Source organism: Lygodium microphyllum, chromosome 7 (genome assembly GCF_053477565.2).
Source record: "Lygodium microphyllum isolate KBCC chromosome 7, Lygodium_microphyllum_v1.1.10, whole genome shotgun sequence".
Taxonomy (NCBI): domain Eukaryota; kingdom Viridiplantae; phylum Streptophyta; class Polypodiopsida; order Schizaeales; family Lygodiaceae; genus Lygodium; species Lygodium microphyllum.
Window position 1 is genome coordinate 139,523,929 of NC_141141.1, and position 27,350 is coordinate 139,551,278.

Sequence of the window (27,350 nt, forward strand, 5' to 3'; positions counted from 1 at the left end):
AATACCGAGCATAATTCCAAGTACATTAACATATCCATTTTCTCTACCCATCACTGCATATTTAGGTTTTTAGTATCATACATCTCATATTGATTGCATACATGTCAAGTGCCATACATAGGTGCCTTGATCACTGAGAGTATGTCCAAATAGGGGGTATCTCCTCAGGAATGAGGTGACCATGGAGTGTATCTACACTTGCATACAAGTATTGGGCTCCAAATTACCGCGAGGTGGACAAAATTTCCCTTGGGCTGGGTTGTGCACCCCTTCAAGGTCTTAAGTGGTAAGGGAAGGTTGCCTCTCTTTTGGCTTACCACCTCGCCTGGCATCGGCCTTTTTCTTCAATCGGAGTATATATGGCAAACATTTTTTAAATTAAGAAACTAGAGGTGCATTGGAAAACAAGCATTGGATCTTTTAATGAGATGCAAGGATTGGACAAGAGCTTGAGTAGGGCTTACCTTGGTAGTCTAGTGACTTGCAGGTTGCTACTTACCCTTCTCCAGTGGCTTATTATCCACTTGGGATTAATCCAAGATACACATGATCAAATAAGTGTTAGTGTTAGCAAGAACAAATGATGGAGAGTTAACATGATGCATTGGAAGGCAAACGGGAGCAAGTAGGTTATTGATTTTATGTGGGTAGTATGCATACAATGAAGGACTCGACTAAGAGGCACTTTGCTTCCTTAATCTTTCCAGTAAGGGATTAAGCTCAGCAAGTGGATTAAAATGAGAGATGAATCAACATACCTCTTCAGTGTTTGAATTAGATGGATGAAGCATGATCCCATCACGATGCCAAGTTCTCCATCAAGTCAGCTCTGGTGAGTAGAGCACTCCAATGGATGAAATCTTTAAGGATTTGACGCTTCCTTTGATGGTGGGGGTTCCCATGCTTGTTCCCAAGCTTGATCTTCAAGAATAGAAAGCTTCAAGTGGAGCTTTCATGGCTGCCCACAAAAATACTTCACATGTTGAGCTTCGCATCTTCAATTCGAGTGAATGAGGCCAAGAGTGGTTGAAGGGGCTCCTAGGGGCTATGATTGGAGAGTTTTGAGAGCTCAAGTTGGTTCTTCAATGGCTACCCCAAACAATTCACTATTATGCACCAGGGTTCTTAGCTTGTGGGAGCTCAAATGTCGAAGGAAGGAGATCCAAGCTTTGATCAATAGCCTTGGCTAGTTGCTAGAGGAGTAGGGAAGCCACGGGGGAGGCTAGTTACTATTGAAGAGGGGTAGGAGGAGAGCAGGGACAACAACACAATTTGCACCATAAATTGCGAGTTGTTCCCTGGGGGCTCTACCTAGTTAGACCCAGCCTCCTATAGGCTGCTCTACCTACTGTTAGAGGTGCAAGGGATCAAGCTCAAGTGGTGGCTAATGCCATGGAGAGAGCTGGAGCAAGATGTTGGGGTTTCTTAGAGCTGGCAGTCATTGCAACTTTTGCAAGAGAAGAGAGAGAAGGGGGCTGAAGCAAAAAGTAATTGGGGGTTTTGCCCTCTTCTAACTTCCGAGCCTTCAACTTTTGTCTTAGGATCCCTAAAAGTTGCATGAAAAAGAGTGACGACCTACTAAGTTAACCATTTTACCTCTAGATATGTCGGAAGCTCCAACCATAGCCCTTGCTTGCTCCAAGCAAAGCTGTAACTAATTGTAGTCTTGCTTGTTGTACTTGTACCTATGACTCGAATAACCTAGGGTTTCATATTTGAAAAGGGAACTTGACAGAGAAAGAGGAAAGGACCAAAGCTTGATGCTTTGATACCACTTGTAATGAATGAAGTTGAGAGGAGAGAGGAGGATGAGCAGAAGAGAAAGAAAGAGAGAAAGAAGGAGAAGGAGAAAGACTAAAAGAGGAGATAGAAAGATAGGAAAGAGGGGAGAAAGAAGGAGGAAGCCATGGAAGCTTAGGAGGAAGGTGAAGAGTTAATTCTTGATTATGTTTAGATGCCCTAAACTGGGTCTCTTACACCTTATATACCTCGGGTAGTGTGACAAGGTGTCTAACCCCTAGTTCTTGTGTATCTCGCTTGTTACATGTTGGAAGAAAAGCCATGTCTACTTGTGGATATGGTTGCATTTACATGATAATGATTTTGCTTATTTTATCCCATGGATTTTAACAAGCTTTTCCATGTGAATTTTGACATGCTCATAAATTTGCATCATTCTCCTACATTTCTACTTCAATTCTATTGTGGTGTAGCAAACAAGGCGTTGTTAAAATCCAACATTCTTCGTCTCTATCTAATACATATTAATTCCTAACTCAACACATTGTTGGAGGATGAAACTGGCACTAGTGTATTAATAATTTTTAACTTTGGTTTTGAATTACTTTATTTATTTTTAATTACTTAATTTTAAGTTTTATGAATATTTTAAAAATAAAAAATAATTTAAATAATGTAGAGATAAGTTGGCTAAATTATTGAAGCTTGTAATGCTGTAGATGTAATTGTAAAAAAAAAAAGTTATTTCTTTCGTATGAAATTTTTAACTATCAACAAGAGGAGAATATATTTCGTAAGAAAAGAAAATTGCTAGAAAGATTAATGATTATATAGTGATTAGGATATTATATATATTATATTGAGATATTCAATATGTAAACTTTATTTTTCAATAATATAAAGGCACAAGTTTGTTGTTTTCACTAACAGTGGGTTGATAATGGTAAATACAATTGCTAAATCTGGTTTAAACTTTTAAGACTTTTATTCAATAATTATACTCATTGTTATTGTTTGAATATTCTAGAGGATGCACAAGCCCCTTATGATAAAGTTTTGTTTATCACTCATTGATTATAATATTATAATAATTTAAAAAATGTTCAAATTTTTATAATGTGTTCGGTTTATAGAGGTGCCCAAACCCCTTCCTACTGGTGAAGCAAATTAAGACCGAGCCATCCTTGGGGATCGAAACCATCTGGCCCTTCAGGTCATTCGCAAATAGATTTCAAATTGCTCTACTTGGGTTCAAAACTAGCAATTTTATCATTACCCAAAACTAGCAAATTGCTCTACTAGGGTTCAAAACTAGCAAATTTATCATTACCCAAATTTAAACTGTCACTGTTTTTAAATTATGGACGGGGGAGGACAGCACTGGAGCTACAGCATCGAGCTCCTTGCTAATGTCCACAACCTGCGTCTTTTCCTGCTCCCCTCCTCCTCCTCCTCCTCTTCTTCTTCTTCTTCTTCATCATCTTCTTCTTCTCCTGCCTTTAAGCCGTCGGAGGAGTGCCTCTCTCTGCGCGCGAGCCTGCTCACCCCACGTCCTTCCCTCTCCTGCTCCTGGACATCCCCCGATGGCTCCCCTCATGCAATCCGCCTGCCCCTTCCTCTCCTCCTCTTCGACTACTCCGCCCCTCCTCGCGCCACTGCACACGCTGACCAGATCGAAATCTGCATCCGCCTCCTCCCCTTCGACCCTTCTCAGCTCGATGCTTTCTCCTCTTTATCAATCGTGGATGACATAGACCGAAGCCATTGCGGCACCACCGGATGTTATGATGGAGCTCAGAGTGGCAGTGCACGAGTCCAAGGGCAGGGCAACAATGACCTTGAGCGCGAGAGCGAAAGCCAAGATGGTCGAAGGTCTCAAAGGAACAACCCTTCAGCGCTTACAGGTTCTTGTTGCCGTTTCTACTTCTACATTTATTTTAGTTCTGTTACGCCTGCAGCTTGTTGAACAACTATAAAAATGATTGGTCTGGGCCGTTTTGCTTTGACCTTTGAGTAGTTACTTTTGGCCTAAACCCTAAATGTGGATCAAAAACAGTACATGCGAACATCGGATAATGAGAGTCCTAAATTTAATGTAGACGAATATAAATGCATACTAAAAGTAAGTGGGAGTGAAGAGCAAGGATCGAGTGTGCGAAGTGCTTAACTTATACTCAAATGGAATTGAAGATATGGGTGCTCATTTTGGAGCACTTCACATTATGAGGTTTACTCCACATCCATAGCGGTGTTGGTTTGGATCTTCCTTATGGGCCGTGAACTTTTAATTTATTTTATTGGGACAAATAAGTTTTGCATATGTGGTTTACACATGTGAGATTAAATTGAAATGTGAGACATAGTGACAAACTCACCCTAGCTTGGGTAGTGGGAGAGATTGGTAGAAGTTTTGGTATTGTTCAAAGTATGACATACTTTACAGCTCTTAATCTCCGGCCTAGTCCTTTAGAGATATGGGAGTTTGAGGTTTCGAATTCACTCTATATAGTGTGTTTATTGCATTGAGAATTGTATCTATTCATTCCTCATTTATCTTATGTGTTTAAGTTATCCTAATCCTTTTGAGTTCTATTTGCTTTATTGAAAACTTGTGTTTGTATTTTGTATTCAAGTATTTCTTTACATGGTATTAGAGCTAGCTACTCTTTGAACTTAGAATTTTGATTAGAAAGGTTCTCATCGCACATAAGAACTGTTAGATAAAAGATGACTTTGAACACTTTCATATTGCTTAAATCTTCAAAATATCATATATCAAGAATTGAGCAAGAGTAGGCTTCGTAGTTTGCTTTGCAAGATTTCGACATTGGTGGAGAAACATTTGAGTATCATGATATCTAGAGACCCTATTAGAGTTTACAGGTCGAGTTTGATTTGATTCTCATACATCGAGCCCAATATAAGCTAGAAAGTAATGTTGATAATTTCTCTTTCAGTGTATTTAAGTAGAGATTTTGCAGAAAGAATAGAACCTCCATATAGGATTGGCCATCCCATGGGAAAAACCAACATAGAGTATAAACCTACATTTTTTTTTCTCCTTTTACTTTGGGTGTTAGGTATACATGTTTTTACTTTTGAATCAATACTTGTTGTATCTACATTTATATAAAACATTGCTATTAATTAAGAAAAATAAAATATTTCAATTGTTCATTCTAGTCCAAGTTGTGAAAAGAATTGATATTTATATGTAAACACAAGAAGAGAAACATATAAGACAAAATGTAAATATATAAATAGAAACAGAGAACAAAGAGAAATTTAATGTGAATGTATCAGTGATGTAAATATATATGAGAATATACAAAATGCTCAAGGGAAGAGATGTTCAATAACCAATAGCTCTCATGAGAGTGGATTGAGGGAGCAGTCGAAGTGCAACATCCACAAGATATGGGTCTGGAGTGTCGTAACCACTAAGTGGAGTTGAGAGAGTGCTAAATATCGAAGGGTAGTAAGTCAGCCACCATCAAAATGCAATAATCTAGATATTGAAATTTGTTCACTGAGATTGTAGGTAGCAAAGTGACAGTTGAGAAAAGTGTATTAGATGTTGAATGAGCTTACATTGATAAAGATGCTAGTTAATTGATGCGTAGAAGATTGCTAAACAGTAGGGTGGTTCCACAACTTGAAAATGTAGTTCTTTGGGGCTATAGGAGTAGTTGCTAGTAGCTAGGAACAGTGAGTGGTAGAAGTGGATATACTTGATGATAACATGGCAAGAGTTTGCAAAAGTTGGAGTTTGGATTGCTATGAAAGGAAGTGCTAAAGGTGAAAACTTGTAGAGAAGGATGAATTGAATGATGGGCGACTTGTTTATTTATAGGTATAGAAGGATTCTCTCAAAGTTTTGCTTTGCTTATGGGGTATAAAAACTCTACGGTTGGACATCATTTAATGAAACTTCTAGTAATTTATATATTTAGAGCTATTTTAAAGAGCTAATTAGTTTGTAATGCATTTTTGACTCAACACTTTCTCTTAGATCCAAAATTGGAACTATGAAGGGAGTGGAAGAAAAGCTCAAGACCATGTTTATCCCAAGGCATTGCACCCCAAAGTAGCCAAGGCATTGAATAAAGGGTGCATATCGGCTACCTAGTGGCGTGCAAAGACTACAAAGATGGTGGTTGTCTTACCAAGGGAATCCAAGTGATTACTCTAGAGAGACCAAAGCATTGGACAAAGAGTGGTTGTCGACAAGATAGTGGCTTATTAAGACTTATAAAGATGGACATATAAACTTTTTTTTTGGGTGAAAAATAAATAGTTTGTGGCCTTTAAGTAAGTGTGTCCCATGGGGAGAATAAAAGGGGATGATAAGGTTCACTATATTACAAAACAAACAAGCTATTGTGACTACTCAAGGATATTGATGAGAAGGAAAGAGTAGGAGCTCCCTCTCAATCATGGATATTGATGCATGAGGAATAACTTGATGTTGGCCTTTGCGTGGTGCCAATAATAATGAAGAAGTTGACGATGAAGGCAGACCGGACATCCCTTAGTGGAAATGGCCAAAGGAGAACTTGTTGTTTGGTATGTGGAATATACTTGTATTTGATCTTGCAAGAGGACTTTGTATTGACCATTGGTGTAGGCAAGCTTGAATCTCAACTTCTGGGGAGGGCTTTATGCTAGTCGAGACGCGTCAAGATAGTAATCTAATATACAAATGGATCTATTGAATGAAAAAGGAAAACTTAACCCTTCCCAATTGGAAGAGCAGGGAAAAGTGAGCTACCAAGGCAGTTGTGGGATGGGCTCATACTTGATCTTAGGAGAGGGCTCTAATGTTGACCAAGTGTTGTAGACATGCATAGAACTCAAGCTCGAGAGGTGGCTCTTGTGCTAGTTAAGAATATGAAGATACAATGGCTAAGATAGTAGTCTATTTGTCATAAAAAAATAAAATAGATGTACAATATATTAGTTAAATGATAAAAACATCTCAACTAAAGAAAAAGAAAGTTAGCTGCCAAGAGAAAAACGATGCTTAAGACCCAATCTCGGGAGAGAAGATGCTATCTTTGTTTTCATGTTGATGGAGGTAATACACACCAATGCAAAAACCAAAAAATCTTTAGCCTAGCTAGGATTTGTAATATACTTGCAATGCTAGTCCTAATTGAAATACAAAGGCCAACATGAAAATATGAATAAAGAAATTGGGATATTGGATATTTCATATTGAGATGTAGATATGGTGAGAGTGAGATGTAATGGAAATAGATTTTTAAAAAAAGTGCATAGTAGAAGACTTGAAAACATAGTAGGAAAGAAATATGTTTCTTTGAGTTTGAAACTCAACAAAACGTTTCTAGAAGTAAAAAACATTTGTGACAGCAAAAAATGTAAGGTTTTTTATAAAAAAAAGTGAGATCCTAAAATATGGTTTTTTGATAAAAATTGTTGGGCAATGGTAAACATGATGATAATGATGAGTAATGACTTGTGAGGGCTCAAGTTTTTGGATGAGAGACTTACTTTTTTGGGATTTTATTTAGTTATTGGACTTTATTAATCTAGTATCTATTCTTGTCTTAAGAGTTGATTATTATATGACTTTAGTTTTATTTATGAGTTATTTAATAATATGTTATGATTCATTCTGGATTTTGATATTTTGTCAGTTTGTTTTGGAATAAGAATCATGATGTTGCAAGTTGACTTAGTCCACATTGTACATGGGCTACTTACATGTTTATTTCGATTTTCTTTGTGTCATGTAAGAATCATAATGTTTAGTTTGAATCATAGTATAGCTTGTCCAAAGACTAATTTTGATATAAGTTAATAATGGATCATGGATATGTAAAGTATTATTCTCAATTGATTCTCATGTATTATCTTGCAAGCTTGATTGACTCTTTTTTGTTTAAGAGAGAGTTTCATGGAGGGTTAAAACATATTTTCCTAGGTAAAACTATAACAAATCTCCATATAAAATACAATGCGTTTTTTATTTTATCTCCTCTTGAAAAAATCTTACGAAATACGTTTCTAATGTTTTATTTCTAAATGTTTATGATGTTTTTGATTACTATGCTTGAAAATGTACGACGAAGCCTAAATGATACTAACCTAAGGTTCGTAAATATATTCTAGGATATCTAAGAGACTAGCATAGAGAAACATAATGATTGAATCATTTAGAGATGTTATTATTAAGGATTGATTGAGAGGGAGATCCAAGGTTTACTGCATTGGTGGCCAGCCACTGATGAATACGGATACTAGAGGTGGAGATATTGTGTTATCTTCTTGCACAAATCCTCTCACAACCTCCTTGGAGTGGCACCACCACTATCGGGAAGGGCTTGAGGTTGGTTTATGAATAAGAATTGGACTTATCTTTGGTGTGGATAGAAGACCCTTAGTAGGGATGTGGTGATTTTGGATGTGGGGCTAAGACTCCTTGGTAAAGATCCCCTTACAAGCTCCTTGGAGTGGCACTATCACTATTGGAAAGGGCTGAGATTGGTTTAGGAATAGAAATTGGAGTTAGCTTTGGTGTGGATAGAAGATTCTTAGTTGGGAATGAGGTGATTTTAGGTATGGGACTAAGACCCTTGGACTTTGAGTGGCAATTGTCATCTACATAGCTTGTTTTATGGCACAATGTACAAAAGCTATTCTTTACAGGTAAGAAGTGTTGGGTCTTTGTTAGGGTGCGAGTGTATTGCTATTTTTTTACTTCAAAGAAGATCGATCATCAGTATCAGAATGTGATTTGTATTTAGGGACAATTGGGAAAGATGGAACTAGGTCTAAACATAGAGATAATTTCTTTTTATCAATTGTGTTCTTCAAAGAAGGAGATGTTTCATTGGCACATCATGATAATTTATGCATTTGAGTAATCAAGGAGAGTGGTACAATGTGTAGGAGAGGGATTTTCCACTCAAGAGGACTAGAGGATAGAGAGTAATATACTTATGGGTGTGTGTAAGGTATAATGTTAATGATGCGCAAATCGGATGCTGTATGCTCGCATAGTGAACGCCGGAAGGTTTCCAAGAATGAAAAGCTTTATAAAAACTTCATAAAAGCAAGAAGAGAGTTTATACGACATGAGACAAAAAGACCAATTGGATGCAATCTCCCCCATGCCTTGTGTGAGCGCTTCACAAGGCATGCATTTATAGATTTATTAATCTCTAAGCTAAAAAATAGCCCAATTTACAATTAGCATACTTTTGACTTTTGTGTTTGCTTTTGCCCAAATAAAGAGTAAAGCGTTTGGGCATCCAAAAATCGGACTGTGTCCAAATACAATGTCGTATAATAAAATATTAAACCGAGCGTCTATGCGTATACAAAAATAATAAATGTTTGTCAAGCGCTTTAATAAATAAGTACGCCTAAATAATTATTGATGCCGCACCTTTAGTGATAAGATGCGTGCCGATCAAAAATAATAATTCTTCTAGGTAATCTTAATATATGTCACGCTCGGTGCTTTCCAACGCCACCGTTGCCTGCTCTACATATCAACTGAAGCATTCACAATTATTCGAAAATAATAAAATAAAACCCATAAAAGTGAATACCTAGCAGTCTTCAGCTACAAAATAATTAAATATGTTGAAACTCTGTCCTTATCTTAATTTAATTCGAGTGCACTCTAACCTCATAAACATCTATTAATTTAATATGTATTTTGCGGAATCACCCACTATGGAACCATCCGTGTGCACATTAAATTAATCTGACGTCTAAAACGAACAGATATCTCCGTTAACTTCTCGCACAAGAAATTCACCTTGTGTACGAGCCCTAGCAAATAAATATAGTTTTACGGAATCCATTGAAAAACCTTATGGAATCCACCGTGAAATAATAATCTCACGGAAGCTACCGTGGAATACGTCTCCTAGTATTATACCCTCGGTATGGAATAGCAGTTATCCTCAATTGCTATTAGCTCAATGTGGAGAGAGCAGTGAGGGGTAAGTACTTAGGTCGCGGGCGTGCGTCGATTGAGTCTCTTTAATAGAATGATTTTTAAACTTAACCAATTATCTAGAGTATCTATGACCAGTTTTAGTTGTCATAAAGTTTGTGTCTAGAATAGTTTGAGATTCAAGAATTTTAGTTTCTTTTTCTAACAAAAGAGGGTTTTCATAGACAGAATGGTTAGGTAATTGGCCTCTAAAAGGTTGTAATAAACTGATATGAAAAGTATTAGGTATCTTTCAGTGTTGGGGTAGTTTTAATTTAAATGCATTGTCATTGATCTTGTGAATTATTTTGAAAGGTCTATAAAATTTAGGTGTTAATTTAATAATAGGGTGTTCCTCAACATTTTGCAATCTTTTCTTTTTAATGCGTAACCAAACATAATCATCAACATTGAAACTCATGGTTTTTTTTTTCTTATTAGCTTGTTTAGTGTATGATTGTTGGGCTTTCGCAATCATGTTTTTAACTTGAGCAAAAATAGTAGCATGTATATTGGCAATATTATCAATAACTTTAACTTTGTTCAATAATGATGTAACAGGTGTAGACAATCTATGTCCATAAATGATTTCAAAAGGTGCTCTTTGTGTAGTTGTGTGTGGTATATTATTATATGCAAATTGAAGTAGATGTAAATGTGTGTTTCATGTTTGTGGTTTTGAAATTGTGTATACGTACAAAAAATCTAGAATGATACTGTTAGTAGCTTCTGTTTACCTATTGGTTTTAGGATGAAATGTAGATGAGAAATTAATCTTAGTACCTAAATTAGCAAACAAAGTAGTTCAAAAATTGTTACAGAATCTAGAATCACGATTAGAAATAATAACTTTTGGCAAACCATGGTTAGTGAAAATAGTTTTAAAAAACAATTGTGTAGCTTGAGATGTAGTTAATGTTTTCTAGCTTGGTAGGAAATTTTTTTTTTTGCTAAATCGATCTACTATAGTTCAAATCATATCATGATTAGCTTGTGTATTAGACAAACCAATTATAAAATCCATTGAAATATGTTTCCATGGACGTTCAAGAATTGGTAAATGCATTTACAAACTATATTACTTACCATGCTGTTGCTTGACTCTTTGACAAATTAAGCACTCAGAAACAAAGTTAGAAACATCAGATTTCATTTGTGACGAGTAAAAATCTTCAATCAATGTTTTGAAAGTGAAAATAATATCTCTATGGCCTTGATATGAAGGACAATGATAACACAAATGATCTAAATTGAACAATGATACACAAATTTTTCTCATAAAATATAAATCCATTAGAATAAGACAAAGAATCAATTGAAATCTAGTTATTAGCAATCAATTTGTTCCAATCAGCTTGAAAATTAGGATTATGGTCATAAGTATCATTTATATGAATAAGAGAATCAAAAGATAGAATAGAAATATTATGGATACTCGGTCTTTTACTCAATGTATCGGCAACGACATTCTTTATTCTGGGATAATATTGGATAAGTGGATAAAAACTTTGAATAAAGACATTCCATTTAATATGACGGTCAGAAATTTGTGGTTGACTAAGGAAATGTTTGACACTTTGTTGGTCAGTTTTGATCATAAATTTAGATAATGTTTCCATTGATATAATGCATAAACTACAGCTAAGAATTCTTTATCATAGGTGAAATACTTCAATTCAGAGGGTTTAAGTTTGCAATTGGAATAGGCTATGGGATGTGAATCTTACATGAGGACAACTCTTATTCCTGATTCGCTAGCATCAGTGACTACTAGAAAAAATGGTCGATTAAAATCAAGTAATTGCAAAAAAGGTGTATGTGTCAAAGCACGTTTTAATAAACCAAGAGACTTTTGTTGATTGACAGACCAATGATACACAACACAATTCTTTAATAATTTCGTTAAAGGCAATAGAAATAATGAAAATTTTTTCACAAATTTTCTATAAAAGCCGATAAGACCTAAGAAAGAACGTAACTCATGCACATTTTTAGGGATTGGCCAATTCAAAATTGTCTCTATATTTTTAGAATCAACATGAATACCATCAGAAAAAACAATGTGATCTAACTATTTAATTTGGGTTTGAAAAAATTTACTCTTGTCAGTGTTAGCATATAATTAATTCTCTTTCAACAATTTGAAAATCAAAGATAGATGTTCATAATACTCATTTTCATTTTTACTGAAAACCAATATATCATCAAAGAAAACAATCACATAATTTTGATACTTCAAGAATATACGATTCATCATTTGATTGAATGTAGCTGGTGCATTGATCAAACTGAAAGGCACAACAAAAAATTCATAATGATTAATTTGAGTTTTAAATGTAGTCTTGAAAATGTTAGGTGTATCTAATCGTATTTAATGATATTTAGATTTGAGATCTATTTTGCTAAAAATAGTGGCTCTTTGTAGTTTATCTATGAGATCGTCTATCCTAGGGATCAGATATCTATTATTAACAGTGATTTTGTTTAGGGCATGATAGTCAATGTATACCTATATGTATTATTTTTCTTCTTAACTAATAGAACATGTGCATCAAAAGGAAAACTATTGGGTCTAATCAGTCCTTGGTTAAACAGATTTTCAACTTGTGCTTGGAATTTTTTTTGTTCAATCTGATTATGTCTATAATGTGTTTTACATGGTGGTTGAGAACCAGTGATTAAGTCTATTTTATGGTCTTCGAGATATATAGGTGGCAAAATAGAGGGTAAATTAGCAACAAAACAATCTTTAAATTATGAAAGAAATTGCGTATGTCTAGGATGCAATTGTTTTTTCTTAGCTTCAATTTTATTTATCTATACTAAGTATGATTTACTATCTTTTTCAATATGCGTTTAGCCTGTGTGTGACTAAGCATGGAAAAATTATCAAAGGTGTACGTTTCATGTAATGTGATTTGTTTTCCGTTAAGATGAATTTTATGGAATGTGTGGAATAATCTATGTCGGGATTATATTTGTGATGCCAATGTATTCCTAAGATAATATCACTAGCTGGGAAAGACACAACTAAGAAATTTCTGTGCTTAACATAATCATTAATTTTAATTTTTAAATCATGAATTTCTCGTGTATCATTGTATCTAGTGCTTAAGAATGCAAGCTTTAATCGATAATGAGTTGAAACAATATGTAAATTCAATTTTTCTATCAACTTTACGGAAATAAAATTATGCGTGCTTCCATCATCATACAAAACAATCTTTTTTTGATCATGCACAAGACATTTCATCGTTAATAATGAATGAGGATTTGACATATCTGGTAAAGTATCTGAAGTATCACTGATATCATCATCATCTTCAGTGAAGTTTGATATGTTTTCATGGTCTTTGTCTTTAGTTGCTTCCAAGTGATTGATTTGAACAGCTTGCTTTTTGGATTAACAGTTCACTGCTAAGTGTCCAGGCTGATGACACTTGTAGCAAACTATAAGCTTTGCTTTGGAAACATTATTGGTAATGGCTGAAAATTTGGGTATGTTGGGATTTGGCTGGAGAGAAGGCTTAGGGTTTGAATTTGTGTTTGATGATAAAGCAAAATGTCGAGTCTAGGGTTCACGGAAAGAAAAAGAAACAAAGCGATTTTGATTGAATCTTCAAAAGCTAGAATTGAATTGCTTTGTACCAAAGTTACCATTAGTTGAAAATTGTTGCGGTCGCTTTTCTTGTCCACAAATTTGATCCTCAGTATAATGTACTAAAGAAATTGCATCCTCCAAAGTCTTTGGCTTGAACATATTCACTTCCGCATAGAAGTGATAAAGCAAATTGGACATACACTTGCGCTTGTGGATTGCCTCAGGAACACTTTCAAGCATTCAAAGTTGTAGTAAGGCACTCCAGAAACGCTTAGTGTATTGCGGAATGGATTCACGATCTCTTTGTTACAGAAGATTCGATTGTTTGATTGCTTTTTCATGGAATTAAGGTGGAATGAAATTCTGTAAAAATTTCTTTTGAAAGGTCTTCCAAGTAGAGGAATAATCAACACTCTTGCGGACAACAATCCACCATAATGATGCTCTGTCTGCTAGATGGTTAGTAACGCATTTAAGTTTATCTTTTTCAATATATTGCTCTTTATGAAAAAAATGATCAAACTGACTGATGAAAGTAAGAACAATTTTGTCGTCATGTTGCCCATTTAAAGTATGAAATTTGAATTTTTTTAAAAACTTATCTTGGCTTTTTTCATGAGAGATTGTACATCGAGTGTCGTATCATCGTACGTCGAATAACATCTTCAGGTTGCCCTCTGTCTTGATTAACAGTGGATCGTTAAAGTGTAGCCAATTGTGCTTGCAAATTTTGATGTACTCTTTGCTCTTCTTGAAGTTGTATCATAATTAGATCCAATTTTTGCTTCATAGTCAACCCTGGCAAATCACCTTCGCTCATAAAAATTTCCATGTTTTGATTGGACATTCTGCAAAAATCTCAAACAACCTCACACATTGGAAATCTCATTAGAAAGATGAGCGTAGCTCAAATTTGGGTTTACAAGGCTTGCTTTAAAATAAAAAACGGCTTTTGCTTTTATGATCTTGCTTTTCTCGGGTATGACAATTGATGAGAGTCTTTTTCTAAGTGAAAAATTCTTCCGCATAGACTATGTGTGAAAGGTTGCTTGGTGTGAATCAACTCTGCCAAATTGTAGGTGGAAATAGAGGCTTGTTGGGACTACGAAACTAGTTCGGGAGTAATACGGTGTGAAGAACCACTATGAAAGAGATTAAAGATTGAATTTTGAGCCTTAGTAAGGCTTAGAACATTAAGCTTTATATAAAAAGCTTAACTAAATCGTTTAATCAATGATAGGACGGTAGGATGTTTTCGTTGAAGTCAATATCGATCAGTATGTGCTGCTGCCACGGATCGTGAGATTTTGGAGAGCTTAGTTAAGCTCTCTAAGCTTAAGCTTTTTTTAAATTTAAAAAAAAGCTTATTAAGATTAACAATTTACAATTTTCTTTTGAGAAAAAACGTCTTGACAAAGAGACTTTTCGAGAGGTCCTCCGCCTCTTGAAAGTGGTCCTTCGCGATCTTAGAGTGCAATAGGGAGTTCTTTATCGCCAAGAACATGCCCATATTGACGGTTCCGTCGCGAGACAGTCTGTAGAGCCCGTTCGTTCTAGGAGCTTCACCTTCGCTCGAGATGGTAAGTTATTGGAAGCCCTTGATTTCAACTTTGCTCTGATACCACTGGTGCGTAAAATGGATGTTGTATGCGTGCGTAGTGAACGTCGGAAGATCCCCCAAGAACAAAAAACTCTACAAAAGCTTCATAAAAGCAAGAAGAGAGTTTGCATAACATGAGACAAAAAGATCAGCTGGGTGCAATCTTCCCCTGTGCCTTGTGTGAGCGTTTCACAAGGCATGTATTTATAGATTTATTAATCTTCAAGCTAAAAAATAGCCCAATTTACAATTAGCATGTTTTTGGCTTTTGTGTTTGTTGTTGCCCAAATAAAGAGTAAAGCGTTTGGGCGTCCAAAAATCAGGCTATGCCCAAATACAATGTCCAATAATGAGATATTAAACTGAGCGTCTATATGCATACAAAAATAATATGTCTAAATAAATATTGATACCACGTCTTTAGTGATAAGACGTGGGCCCATAAAAAATAATAATTCTTCTAGGTAATTTGAATATATGCCATCACCCGGTGTTTCCCAATGCCATCGCTGCTTGCTCTACACATCAATTGAAACATTCACAATTGCTAGAAAATAATAAAATAAAACCCACAAAAGTGAATACTTAGTAGTCTTCAGCTACAAAATAATTAAATAGGTTGAAACTTTGTCATAACCTTAATGTAATTCGAGTGCAATCTAAACTCATAAACGTCCATTAATTTAATATGTATTTTGCGGAATCACCCACTGTGGAATCACCCATGTGCACATTAAATTAATCTGACAGTCCAAAAGGACAAGCGTCCCCGTCAACTTCTCGCACAAGGAATCCACCTTGTGTACCACTATTTGTTTGTGTTTTTGCGTTTATTGTGTTACTGTCTAATTTGTTGTGTTTCAACCATGTTCATACATTTTGTGTTTTCTCTATGCAAACCGTAGCAAATCTTCACATGGTATTTAGAGTCAATGCTCTTTTAAAGAGTATTCTATGGTAATCACGGAGAGCCTAATGGAGCCCTAAGGAGACATTATGGTCTTATTTGGAGAACAACACTCCATCTACCAACTTTTCTTTTAGGAATCACTCACAACCACCCAAATCTTCTTCATCTCATACTCCTTCACAAGGTACATCTCAATTGGAGCACTCCATTAATAAGACTGATCACCTCTCAATTTAGGCAACCGAAAGTTCAAAGTCTTCACGCTCAAGCCCAATGGCAAGTTCGTACAATCCATTTTGGTGCGAGTCTGATTTTTTCTATACTACTCCTGTTATACAAGAACCAAATGTAAGTCACCATGGACCCAAATTGATACTGATGTGGTTTTGAAGAACACTCTTAGTTTAGAGATGTTTCATAAGGTAATCCTTTATCCTCTGTTTCATTTGAGTATGAGTTTGGTGCTTCCCATTCACATTCACATTTTCCACCCTTCCCTCCCACATTCACTTTACATTTAGTTCCCTCTTCTTTCAATCTAGATCCTTACTTTAGACCTATAATAGGTTATCTAGCCTTAGCGCACATTGTTTTTGATGCACATCAAGGTTTTAGGCCATCACTAGACACTTATATCACTCTCCACCTTAGTACATCACTAGGGAGAATCCCACCCTTTTAACTGATGCCAGGAGGCATATTCCACGGTGGATTCCGTGAGGTTTTTCGGTGGATTCCGTAAAACTATATTTACTACCAAATTGAAACCCTTGTAATCCACAAAAAAACACATCGGGACATCCTTCTTTTTCATGACAAGAATAGATACGATGTTCTTTTTCCCAATAAAAACCGCTTTTTGTATGCAGTATGGGCATTACTAGTATTTTGTTCTACCTTTTGGGCCTTGGCTCAACCAATGCCCTTGCTGTTCATTGATGACATACTTGATTACACTTAGTTCATTAGAGGAGCATGTACATCACTTGTGTATTGTCCTACATCTCTTAAAAATGAGAAAGGCTGTTTGTGAAGCTATCTCACTTGAGTTTGTCACGAAAGGTCCAATTGAGATCATGATTTTGCTAGAGGAAGAGATGACAATGTTGTTGCGATGAGATGATCATGATCATGACAACGACGATGATCCCAATACAGCCAGCCATGACTTTAATTAGCTTGCGTGTTGTAAATCTTCCCACAAATTAAAACGCTGAAACATTAAAAAAAGACCAATTGACTTGTGCATGTGTCAACTAACATTGCCATGTAAGCAAAAATAGCGAACAACTACCCAACTGCTCTGTGACCTGATTGATCAATTGCCCATCATGATGTGCTGTTGCAGACATGATCTCTGCATAGCTTGATCTGGCACATTATTAGGTGCACTAAAGCTCTTGGCAGCCTCTCTATTCAGTGCGATCAATTGAGTAACCACAGTTGTGGTTACTGACCGTCTTTTTCATGGAGCATATTACAATATTTTCTTGAGTGTCACATTGAGACCAAAATGGACATTCATGATGGTTACAAACCTGTTTTTTGGTTTTGTAGGTAATCAAACTTAATAGTCTTGTGGTTTGTTTTTGCAGATAAGCTAATTCAACTACCAATGCTTAACTTGGCAACGAACTGTATATAGACATCATGTTATGAGAACTAGTTTGTCTTTCTCAAGTTTGTCCATATTAAATCAATTTTGACTTGTATATGTTTTAAACGATGGCAGATCATACAGAGGCGGTTTTCTTTTGCAAAAGTTGCAATGCAAAGGTTTCTAAGAACCTTGTTAGGTATGTATATAAGATGTGCTCATAACATACTGCACGTAATTCTTGCTTTACTTTCTTATTTTGGGAGGTGCTTTGATGAGGGTGCTTTTTTGTGGAGGTGGTCAAAAAGTGTAAGCAGTGTTTTGTGTGTGTGTGTCTCTCTCTCTCTCTCACACACACACAACACACAAACACACACACACATGCATTCTTTTTTCTTTTTTCGTAAAGGACAAACACGCAAATCCTCTCTCTCTCTCTCTCTCAATTTCTCTAATAGCTATTTTACAAGATCAGATGTACCATGGGCCTTCTGGCATAATAAAAAATCTGCTATTCAGCTCTGACTCTTTGATCAATAACTTGACGCTGACTTAGGTGTGCTGAGAGTTTCTGTCCAGCTTTATTCTGGCACCTAGTTTATGGGCTGATTGAATTGCATGACTAGCTGCTGGAATCATTTATGGCCGACTTGTTCAGATATTAAATTTTATGTTTGGACCTGTCCTACCTTCTCTATTTTATGTAGGACCATTTGTGCAGTTCATTCATCTCAGTGCATTCACATTTTTCACTCCCCTATACCAGTCATCTTTAGTGTCGAGTTTGCTGTCCAGTCAATTTCACCCCAGTTTCCATCGTTGTATCCTTGCCATCCAACTGAATTGCGAAGGATGGTTGCTGATCATGGGAATGCTTCAATCTGTACATGAGTGTTCTACTGATAGGAGTCTTCTAGGCTGCTGATTTTGTTTGTGTAGCAGTGTGCAACATTTCCTCTAGTCTCCAGGCCCCTCAGTCTCCTCTCAAGCTAAGTGTGCTGACCATGGTTGATGAACAGGCTGGAAATGGGCTGCTGATTTGAAGATCAGAAAAAATGATGCTGGACATGATCTTGGCCAAACCTCACAACATGCCACGAACTATAGGATGCATGATGCAGCAAAGACAATCATAAATGACCACAAATTGTCACCTGTAAAGTAGCAGATGTCAGAGTGCAGCGAATGTGGAAGCGTATGACTGGACAGAAAGAAAGAAAGGAAAATGGAGAGAAGAGAGAGAGAAAGAGAAAGAACAGAGAAATCTGCAGTCAATGAATGCTGAATAAGGAAGTGGATATGTACAGCAGGCTGTGGAAGTATGCCAGCCAGAGTCTCTCTACCTGCACTTCACATATCTGAATGATTGTGACCACGGAAACTGGGTAATAAATAGGCAGCAAGAAAATATATAAAATAAATAGGTTGGCCAGCCTAAAACTGGCTGCTTGGCTGCAGGCTGAGTGACTGCATAAAACAATGCAGAAAAAAATGACGAAAACTGCTGCCTGCTGTGTGCCTGTCACATGGCACTTGTCCTGCCTGCCTGACATTGTCTCACCTGCCTAAAACTGTTGCAATCGTGTTGGTGACTGCTGCAAACTATTTGATCTGATTAGGATACACAAAATCTGCCCTAGAATAGCATACATTGCTTGTGCTTGTATAAGGGATGGCCAAATCTTTGACACCTCTCAAATCTTGGATGTGGCATAAGGTTTAGGGATTTGGAGTGCTGTCAAAGAACCTCCTCAGTAAGAGTCTTTGTAAACAAGTATGCCAAGTTATCCTTTGTTTTACAATACACCGCATCAATAGTCTCACCCAATATCTTCTCTCAAATGAAATGTGCTGTATCTCAATGTGCTTCGATGGAGCATGGATAATAGGATTTTGTGCCAAAGCTATGCAACTCTCATTGTTGCAACAATGATGTGTAGTAGGGCTTGTCTGCAGATAGCCAAACTCCCCTAACACCCTTCAAAGATAGCTCCTACATGCAAAGCAAAGCAATAACATGTATTTGACCTCTTGTGGTCCACAGCTCTAGCCGAGTTTGAATTTGTCTAGCCTCGTAGAACAAAGGCTATATCTTGTGTACTTGCTGGATAACAAATACCTAGATCAGGGGTCCACCCTAGGAAATGCAATATCCTTAAAGCAGCTTGCCAATGAACTAGCTTAGGTTCACTCATGAACCCTAAGCAAACCAACAACAAATCACAAATCAAATCAGGTGTTTAGGAGCCATATCAACGATCCAATTGACTACCTGTAACGGGTAGCATCTACCATCGATAAATTTGCATGGGTTATAGCCTTCCAATTCAGATTTATGGAAGTAGAAATAGACCGACACCCCTCCATCTCAAAGATGGTCAAAAGATTTTGCATATATCGTTGTTGAGAGATGCAAATCCACCTTGGAGTTTGCCAACTCTCATGACCTAGAAAGAAGTGAAGAAGTCCCATATCTGTCATCTTGAACATCTCATGTAGTGTCTCCTTTGTTTACTTGACCTTCTAGGCATGATCACTCATTAGAATGAGATCGTCCATGTAGAGTATAAACAGAGCGCATCCTCACATGAACAATGTGCACACTCCACGTGATGTATGGATGTACAATTAGGGGTCAACACAGGAATGCTGATACCTCAGCTTTCCTTAGAGGACTGATCTATCTTCTTGTTCCAAGCACGCGGAGGTTGTTTGCAGCCGTAAAGGGCTTTCTTCAATTTGTAAACATGGCCATTTGATGAGAAAAAGCTAGGAGACTAATCAACATAGATCTCCTCCTTCAAATCACCATGAAGGAAGGCAAACTTCACATCTTGTTGATAAACCCGCCATCTTCTATAGTTGACACATGACATGACATGGATGTTGATATCAACAATGACATAAGCAATGGTGTAAACATTTTCTAGAATGTTTTCAAATCTTCTAGAAACTTCATGCAACCAAGGGCTGTAACAACTTGCTTATGAACCGAGGATTGTCCTTGCTTGAGTGTTCGTTACATTATCCCCTCTTTTAGCATGGAGTTCCATGAGGGGAGAAGATGTGAAGTTGGTTCCCATATTCGTTCACTTGCATCATAGCTCTTCCAATGGACAAGATACAATAATTTGTCTCTTGAAATTCTCGAATCCAAGATTTTGTTTTACTTTATATTCTTGGTGATCTTCAATTATGATTAGAGGCAATGGCTTTGATATTCTTCTAGGGATACTAGATGTATGACATGGCTCCAAGACTGAAACATGGAATATAGGATGGATTTTCATGGATTGGGGAAGTTGGAGATGGTAGATGACTGATGGACAATGAGAAAGACAAGGAGTATTCAAGGTGGGAGAGGTGATTCTATGCTGGGCAGGAGGGATAGATCTGCAAAACACAGACATTAAGGGTACAGCTGCAATAAATTCAGTCAAGCAGGTCAGAAAACCTGTCGCCCAGCTGAGATAGGGGCTGCCTGGCAAAGAGAGTGACCATCCCAGGAAACATAGCAGAAAAGGTGAGTCTGTCCACCCCAGCCTGCAAAAGGGGCTGTCCGGAGTGCTGAGGTGCTGCCCAGCTGGCTACATGAATGCACTCACTGATCTGGACTGAACATGGTAGCATATAAGCCAAAAACACAACTGTACTGGAAAGATATGCAATCAGGACTAACGATTCAGCAAGAACCTGTCTGGTGCAAAGGTGGACACTCCATAGCCAAAGATGGCAGCCATGATGGACTCTGAAGCAAAGACAATGGATCTCCGATCCCATGGATTGGATTTTATGCCTTTAGTAACTGCACGTGGAGATTGGTCTGCTGTAGTCAGTGTAGATACTAGAACTGTCAAAAGTAGGGCACCATGAGAGTTTTTAGGGTAGGGTCATTCCAAACATTTAGCCACTGCAATCCAGAATCGAGGGAGGATGAAGCTCCCTGTTCTCCTTTGTTCCAACGAGATACCTTGAGCATGTGCATTTGAGTAGGTGCATTGAATCCATGTTTGCTTAGGGTGCACTATCAGGTACCAGATCACTTTGCAACTTTCTAGATTGAGTAGATTCTCAAAAACACATGAGCTAGCTTCTAGATTGGGGCTCTGCATATTTTCTCTGCCCTTGTGCTGCCTTAAAAGCAAATGATGGCTGCCCTTCAAACAGGGCCTCGCATGCAAAATTAACCTTGAGTAGCATCTTAAAAGCATGTTGGATGTCATTAAACTTAGTGATGGGCACATCTTTTTTGGTAAAATAAGTGGTTACACAGGAGAATCATTGCAATCCTAGAGCGGGGATGTTATTTTCAGTCAACTCAAGTAATTGAGACATTAAATTGTTGTATTCAAAATGCATTATCATCAAGCTCACAGAAGGTTTTTGGGATTTTGCAGAGACTTTGTGCAGCTGCCTTGTGGAGAGTGGCGTGAAGTACTTGAACATTGGTTTGGCACTTGCTGCTGCTCATTTGGTTCAAGAGCTGAGGCATTTAGGGCAAATTATGAAAGAAGCCTGTCTTTGACGCCTGGAAGATGTCTTGTAGGGATGTCCACTTTCCTCGTTGAGTCTCAAGATGTAAATTTCAAAGCTGTCTTACAGCATGATAATAGTAATTCTAAGCCCTCCTCAATACATGGCGCTAATAGTGAACAAGATCGGCAATGCTTTCTTACCATTGGAAATGGATTTATGGTTTGGGAAAACGAGTTCCAAAAAACTGTAAATTGGTTACCTGTTTATTGTACCAGCTGTGAGTCTCCTATTGGCGCCTGTCCTTGTAAGGAGGATAGCACAAATGACATTATAGATGGAGTTCACTTGTTCAGGTGTCAAATATCAGTTTTCAAGACCTATGTGAGTCTTTCAGATGCATACAGGTGCGTTTCTGGTAGATACGTCAATTTGTTTATTGTGTGGGGGGGGGGGGGGGGGGTTTGTTTCAGAAATACAGTATTATTTGTTTACTTCATCATTCAAACCAATGTTTTGGTAAAGCTATCATATCTAGTTACACAAGAATTTATACCTTAACCGACATGGCTCTAAATTGATCATAAATCATCTGTAATTCTGTGGATAAAAGGTCATTAACCTTTTAGGTATGCACTGTTTGAGGTGTTACTGAAATTTCCAAGCTAATGACGTTGCTATCTTTGAAAATATCGACATGACTAGTTCTTGAACTTTCTTGTTTCGAATGCATGTGCAGTGATGTTGGTTTTGAAAAGTTACTTGCAAATGAGCTGCAATCAAGATCAGAGAACAACAGTGTGTATAGATTTACTGTCCGAAGCCTGAGTTCAAAGACTTCACTGCTTCAACTTGTTGTGTTGAGCTATGAGGCTTCCATTTGCACAGGTTGTTGCTTGGAATATGATGGCACTTCTGCAAGTGAGAAGGCTCTTAAAAAAGAGAACTTGCAGAGATGTGGGAAAAATGGTGCTGGAAATGGTAATACTTATGTCCTACAACCAAGCATGAAAATTATGTTTCTGGACTGCACACAATCTTCAGCTGATAAATCAAGGTATGATTTTGTGATGCTTGTTGGCAATTTTATAAGATTAGTAAAGGAGCTGCATGAATATAGAAGTCTGTATCTAGCAAGTAACCACGCATTGGAGAAAGCACATCTAATGAAATGAAATCAGGACTAATTTATGTGATGAATATTTTTACCAGAAAAAAATATTTTTGTCCAAGAGGTTTCCCAAAACCATGTAGCCTACCATCAATATGTATCTCTCATTACTAGCCTGATGTCCCTTTTATAGGTTTTGATGCGAAGGCATAGTTTGGATCATTTTTATCAACAGATGCCAAATATTTTCACACTTAACTGCGTGTGAAACATGTTTTGCAGTTACCTCGGTTACAACAATAATTACTATCAGTATAAATAATATTGGGGGATGGGATGAGAAATTCAGCCTTCTTTTACTCTTTTATTTCTATCTGGATCAAATGATCTATTTTACTGTTTTCAACCTATTAAAAGCTATAGTGATGCTCTTTTCTGCTGTTATGAAGTGTTAGTGGCAGATATTGCAATCTGCGATTCCCACGTGCCAATTAACAGCTGACAGAAAGTATCTAGGGCAGCTATGGGCTGTAAATCATCAGTCATAAACAGTATTGCTAGTTTATGGGAAGACTTTATGTGCTTTTTGGTAGGACTGGTAGGGGGCAACAACTGATTCTGATTTTTTCCAAATAGTTGTGGTCTTATTGGGCAGTCATGGCTCATCTGAGACAATTGTGAGTACGTATTGGGAAGTTGTTTTTGTTTTTTAAAGATAGAAAAGTACAAATTTTGATCAGATGGTGAATCCCCAAGGTTTCTTTGCTCTGATACCAATGCTAAATCTATTAAAACAGTTTGCTAGTCCCACTAGTGGATATTCACGTGTCAACAGCCCAATCACTGTATGTAATGCATGGAAGGTAAGAGTAGAGCCGCTTGGATAGAAGAAGCCCAATGTTTGAGTGTCTTTAAGATAACGAAAGACATGCCTCATTGTGTACCAATGCATATGCATGAAGTGTGCCAATTATGAGATCCCAAACTGAATGTTTGGCCCTGTATTACACAAATACAATAGATATCAAACAATGTACTGATATAGAGAAGCATCAAATTTATCTCTTGCATCCTCAAGAGTAAACCTGTGGCTTGTCTCAGCTGGAGTAGAGATAGGCTTGCAATCTTGCATCTGGAAATGCTCAAGAAGCTGCTCAATGTACTTGATGTATTGCAAAACAATCCCCCCCTTCATGGTAGTAAACTGTATGCCAAGTTAGTAGTGCAAATTGCCAAGACCTGTGACATCAAATACATGCTGCAATTCAACCTTTAAGGCTGCAATTTGTGTCTCATGAGGTCTACTCAACAACATATCATTCACACTTTTTGGGTGTATGCCATCACACTTTTTCTGTGATGAATAAGGATACTGTGTTTTCTGGTTTTACAGAATAAGCTGCTTGAAGTAAGATAGTCTGGTAGCATAGGAGTTACGCAGGAGGTACCTTATGATTCATTTGTCCTTTACTCATCAGGGAGATGCATCAAAAGATTTTTAAACTTGAACACAAAGCTGGTCATGTTTTGAGTACATATGGTGGTCAGCCTTGAAGAATACTTCAGTCTAGTAGACTTATTTCTGAATAATCTACTTGAACTGACAACTTCTGCAGGTCCACAGAGCTTTGGCAGCAGCAGGATGTGGAGACCGTGTATATGTTGGATGAGGTTGCAGCATGGCTGAAAAAACAGCTGGTTGCCAATAGCTTGTTTTTCCCTTCCTCATGCAGGCCTCTGCAGAATTTTCAGCTCTCCTTTCTGTACATATGATAGCTTGTACATCCATCACAGGTATAGTATCTAGAGCTTGGCTTCTCTATCCTCACGGAGGATTGAAGTCCCTCAAAGAACTCACACGAGAAAGTAGAACTAGATGGGTATCTGTTATGAAATTCAGTCTTTAGAGTATAATCTGAAAAGTATCGAGCAGTGCAAGACTTGGGATCCTCCAATTTGTGGTGCTAACGATTGTTGTTGGAGAGTGTTGGAGAGGGTGATTATTTTGTATCTGATAATCGCTAGATATCTATCTAATGAGTGATTCCATTCAGAAGGTAGTGTGCTTTAGTGATGAGTCTTGTGTGAATTTAGTCGTAAGGGGTGAGATAAGGAAGCGCTACTTGTTTGTGGTCTTGAGCATGCAGACTAAGAGGTAACAGGCTTCTGTGGAACCGTGCATCGCAATTGTTGTTCATCTCAGTGATAGTATCCATCAACACGCTTGCCTTCATCAAGGCTCTGTGGTCACCCGGGCAAGACACACCCCCAGAAAAGCATGCCCCTCAGTGTATCATACTCAGCCATACAGCTAGACATGTACTGCTTCATGTATACACTTCAGCTTCTTGTGTCCCATCCCAATTTGGTGTTCTTGTCCGTCCAGGGCTGTGAAACCGAAAGCACATCCACCTCATTGACTGGCATGTATACAGCACCAATCTGATCTGTTGTACAAGTTAATCAGAGGTAACCTCGAAAACAAGTCCATCTTGTAATGAATACGGTCGTGCCTGGAAAGAGTTTTTCCGAAATGTAGTTTTTTGGTAGATATTTCAGTGTATGTCTTTATAGACGAGTGTATCTCTTTATAGATGAGAGCGCTTCAGTGTACTGTAATCTTCTGTTTATCCAATTAGCAACTTATTAGAAGCTAATAGGCCGTATCACTCACAACTTTCATTGCTAAGAACATGAGAAGCTACTATTACTATTAAATGGCACAATGCAAATTCTTAAAGCATATAAAATTTGAAGACTTCAAGATAAATTTTCTTTTCCTTTGCAATGGCATGAAATGAAGGCTGAATTCAGTGTGTTGAAAAATTAGGAAAGAGAGAATTTTTTTGGACTTCGCAACCTTGAACACTTTTTGCACCCATGATCTATTAAAAAAAACATCATCTAGTTATTATGTTTGGTATTCATGTATATCCTCTCTCCCAAATGCGTTTATGAGGCAAAATGTTAGCCTTGCATCATAAACTATAGCTAACAAATGAAAATAAACATTTTTACAATTCACAATATTAAGCATCAAACTATTCCTTTAATATACATGCATCTCTTAGATATACATATTTTAGAAATGCATTTACAATACTTCTCAAAGCTAGTGGTCATAAAAGATATTGTTTTGATTATGATGCAAATATTTTATGGCCTCAATCCAATAACTGAATAAATATAATACATGTTAGGCTTAATAAAAAACATTATATCATTTAAAGCTTTGAGACAACTATCTTCTCAATACAGAAGTTGAAGAGTTATCTTTAACACAAGTCATTATATAAAGCTACCAGCTCAAGTACGTAAGCTTTTGTGTCTCGCTAGTGCTCGCTCTCTTGATAGTAGTAACAAACACTATATTTTTTAGTACTAAACACAACTCTTCGAATTCTATGTATCTTGTTGTAAAGCATTTGTGTAAAGATTTCAACTATTATTTGCAATTTGAAATCAACTTTTATCAATCAAGACTCTTGAACTTTTTTAAATTTCTCTCATTTCACATGGTATGATAGTTTTTAAGCAAATGCGAGTTTATTCAAAGAAGTTTTATTTTTGATTGTTGACACCTTTTCTAAGCACTTAATAATTTCTTGGAGTACTTGTTGATTGTAGTATTATTTATAAAAACTTGGAGCTTTTCAAGAAATTCTAAATAAACACGAAAAGTTTTATTATTTTTTGTTTTGTAGTATTTATATTTATTTGCATCGGTTTTAAGTTTAAATCAATAAAATAGAGTTATAATACTAGAATTAGACATTATAGAACATAGATTTGATGAATTTGTGTTTTATATTTATTATGAGTTAGTTTTTTACTATAGAAAAAAAAAATAAGAAATGCAATTATTTAGATTAAAATTTTTAAAATCAATTGTCATTGTTTGTCTTATTTCATACAAAGCTTGCACATATTCAATGTAAGAGTAATGTAGGTATAGACATCTTTATGTGTATGTGTAATAGTTCTCTAATATTTTACAAATAATACTTTTAAGATTTATTTGTAAACCTATTTTTTCTATTGTTTGGTGCTATGAGCCAAATTTATTGTTATTTTTTTTGTATTATTGACTTCTTGAAAAGACTCAATTTTTCATTTGGCACTTTGAATGTGCCAATCATACAAAACTTGTACATTTTTTTGTTGTTTGCATAAAGAGTAGGAAAATATGAGAAAAATATGTGATCACATTGGCAGGGTATAAAAGGAATAAGGGACTCGGGCCCATCTAAGAATTAATGAATTAGTCTCTTCACATTATTTGTATTTTTTATTGCTTCTCTGTTTGTCTCTCCATTTTTAGCTTCTCTCTATTGTTTTTAGTATTT

General features: G+C 36.7%; 1 protein-coding gene across 1 annotated transcript; it reads left to right on the plus strand.

Annotated features, from left to right (window-relative positions):
- The first annotated feature begins 3,070 nt into the window (after window positions 1–3,070).
- LOC148034021 (HECT-like ubiquitin-conjugating enzyme (E2)-binding protein) lies at window positions 3,071–25,536 on the plus strand. The gene is made up of 5 exons (XM_087682037.1): window positions 3,071–3,644; window positions 17,556–17,619; window positions 21,818–22,300; window positions 22,633–22,950; window positions 24,621–25,536. Exons 1-5 carry the CDS (start codon window positions 3,101–3,103, stop codon window positions 24,775–24,777), a joined length of 1,566 nt encoding a protein of 521 aa, XP_087538163.1. The 5' UTR covers window positions 3,071–3,100; the 3' UTR covers window positions 24,778–25,536.
- The last annotated feature ends 1,814 nt before the right edge of the window (window positions 25,537–27,350 follow it).

Bases quoted from the DNA above. Each gene is read 5' to 3' on its own strand.
- LOC148034021 (XM_087682037.1), top strand. From the start codon at position 3,101: ATGGACGGGGGAGGACAGCACTGGAGCTACAGCATCGAGCTCCTTGCT. The intron at 17,620-21,817 runs GTATGTATATAA...GGGATTTTGCAG, and splicing joins GTTTCTAAGAACCTTGTTAG to AGACTTTGTGCAGCTGCCTT. The intron at 22,951-24,620 runs GTATGATTTTGT...CAACTTCTGCAG, and splicing joins TCTTCAGCTGATAAATCAAG to GTCCACAGAGCTTTGGCAGC.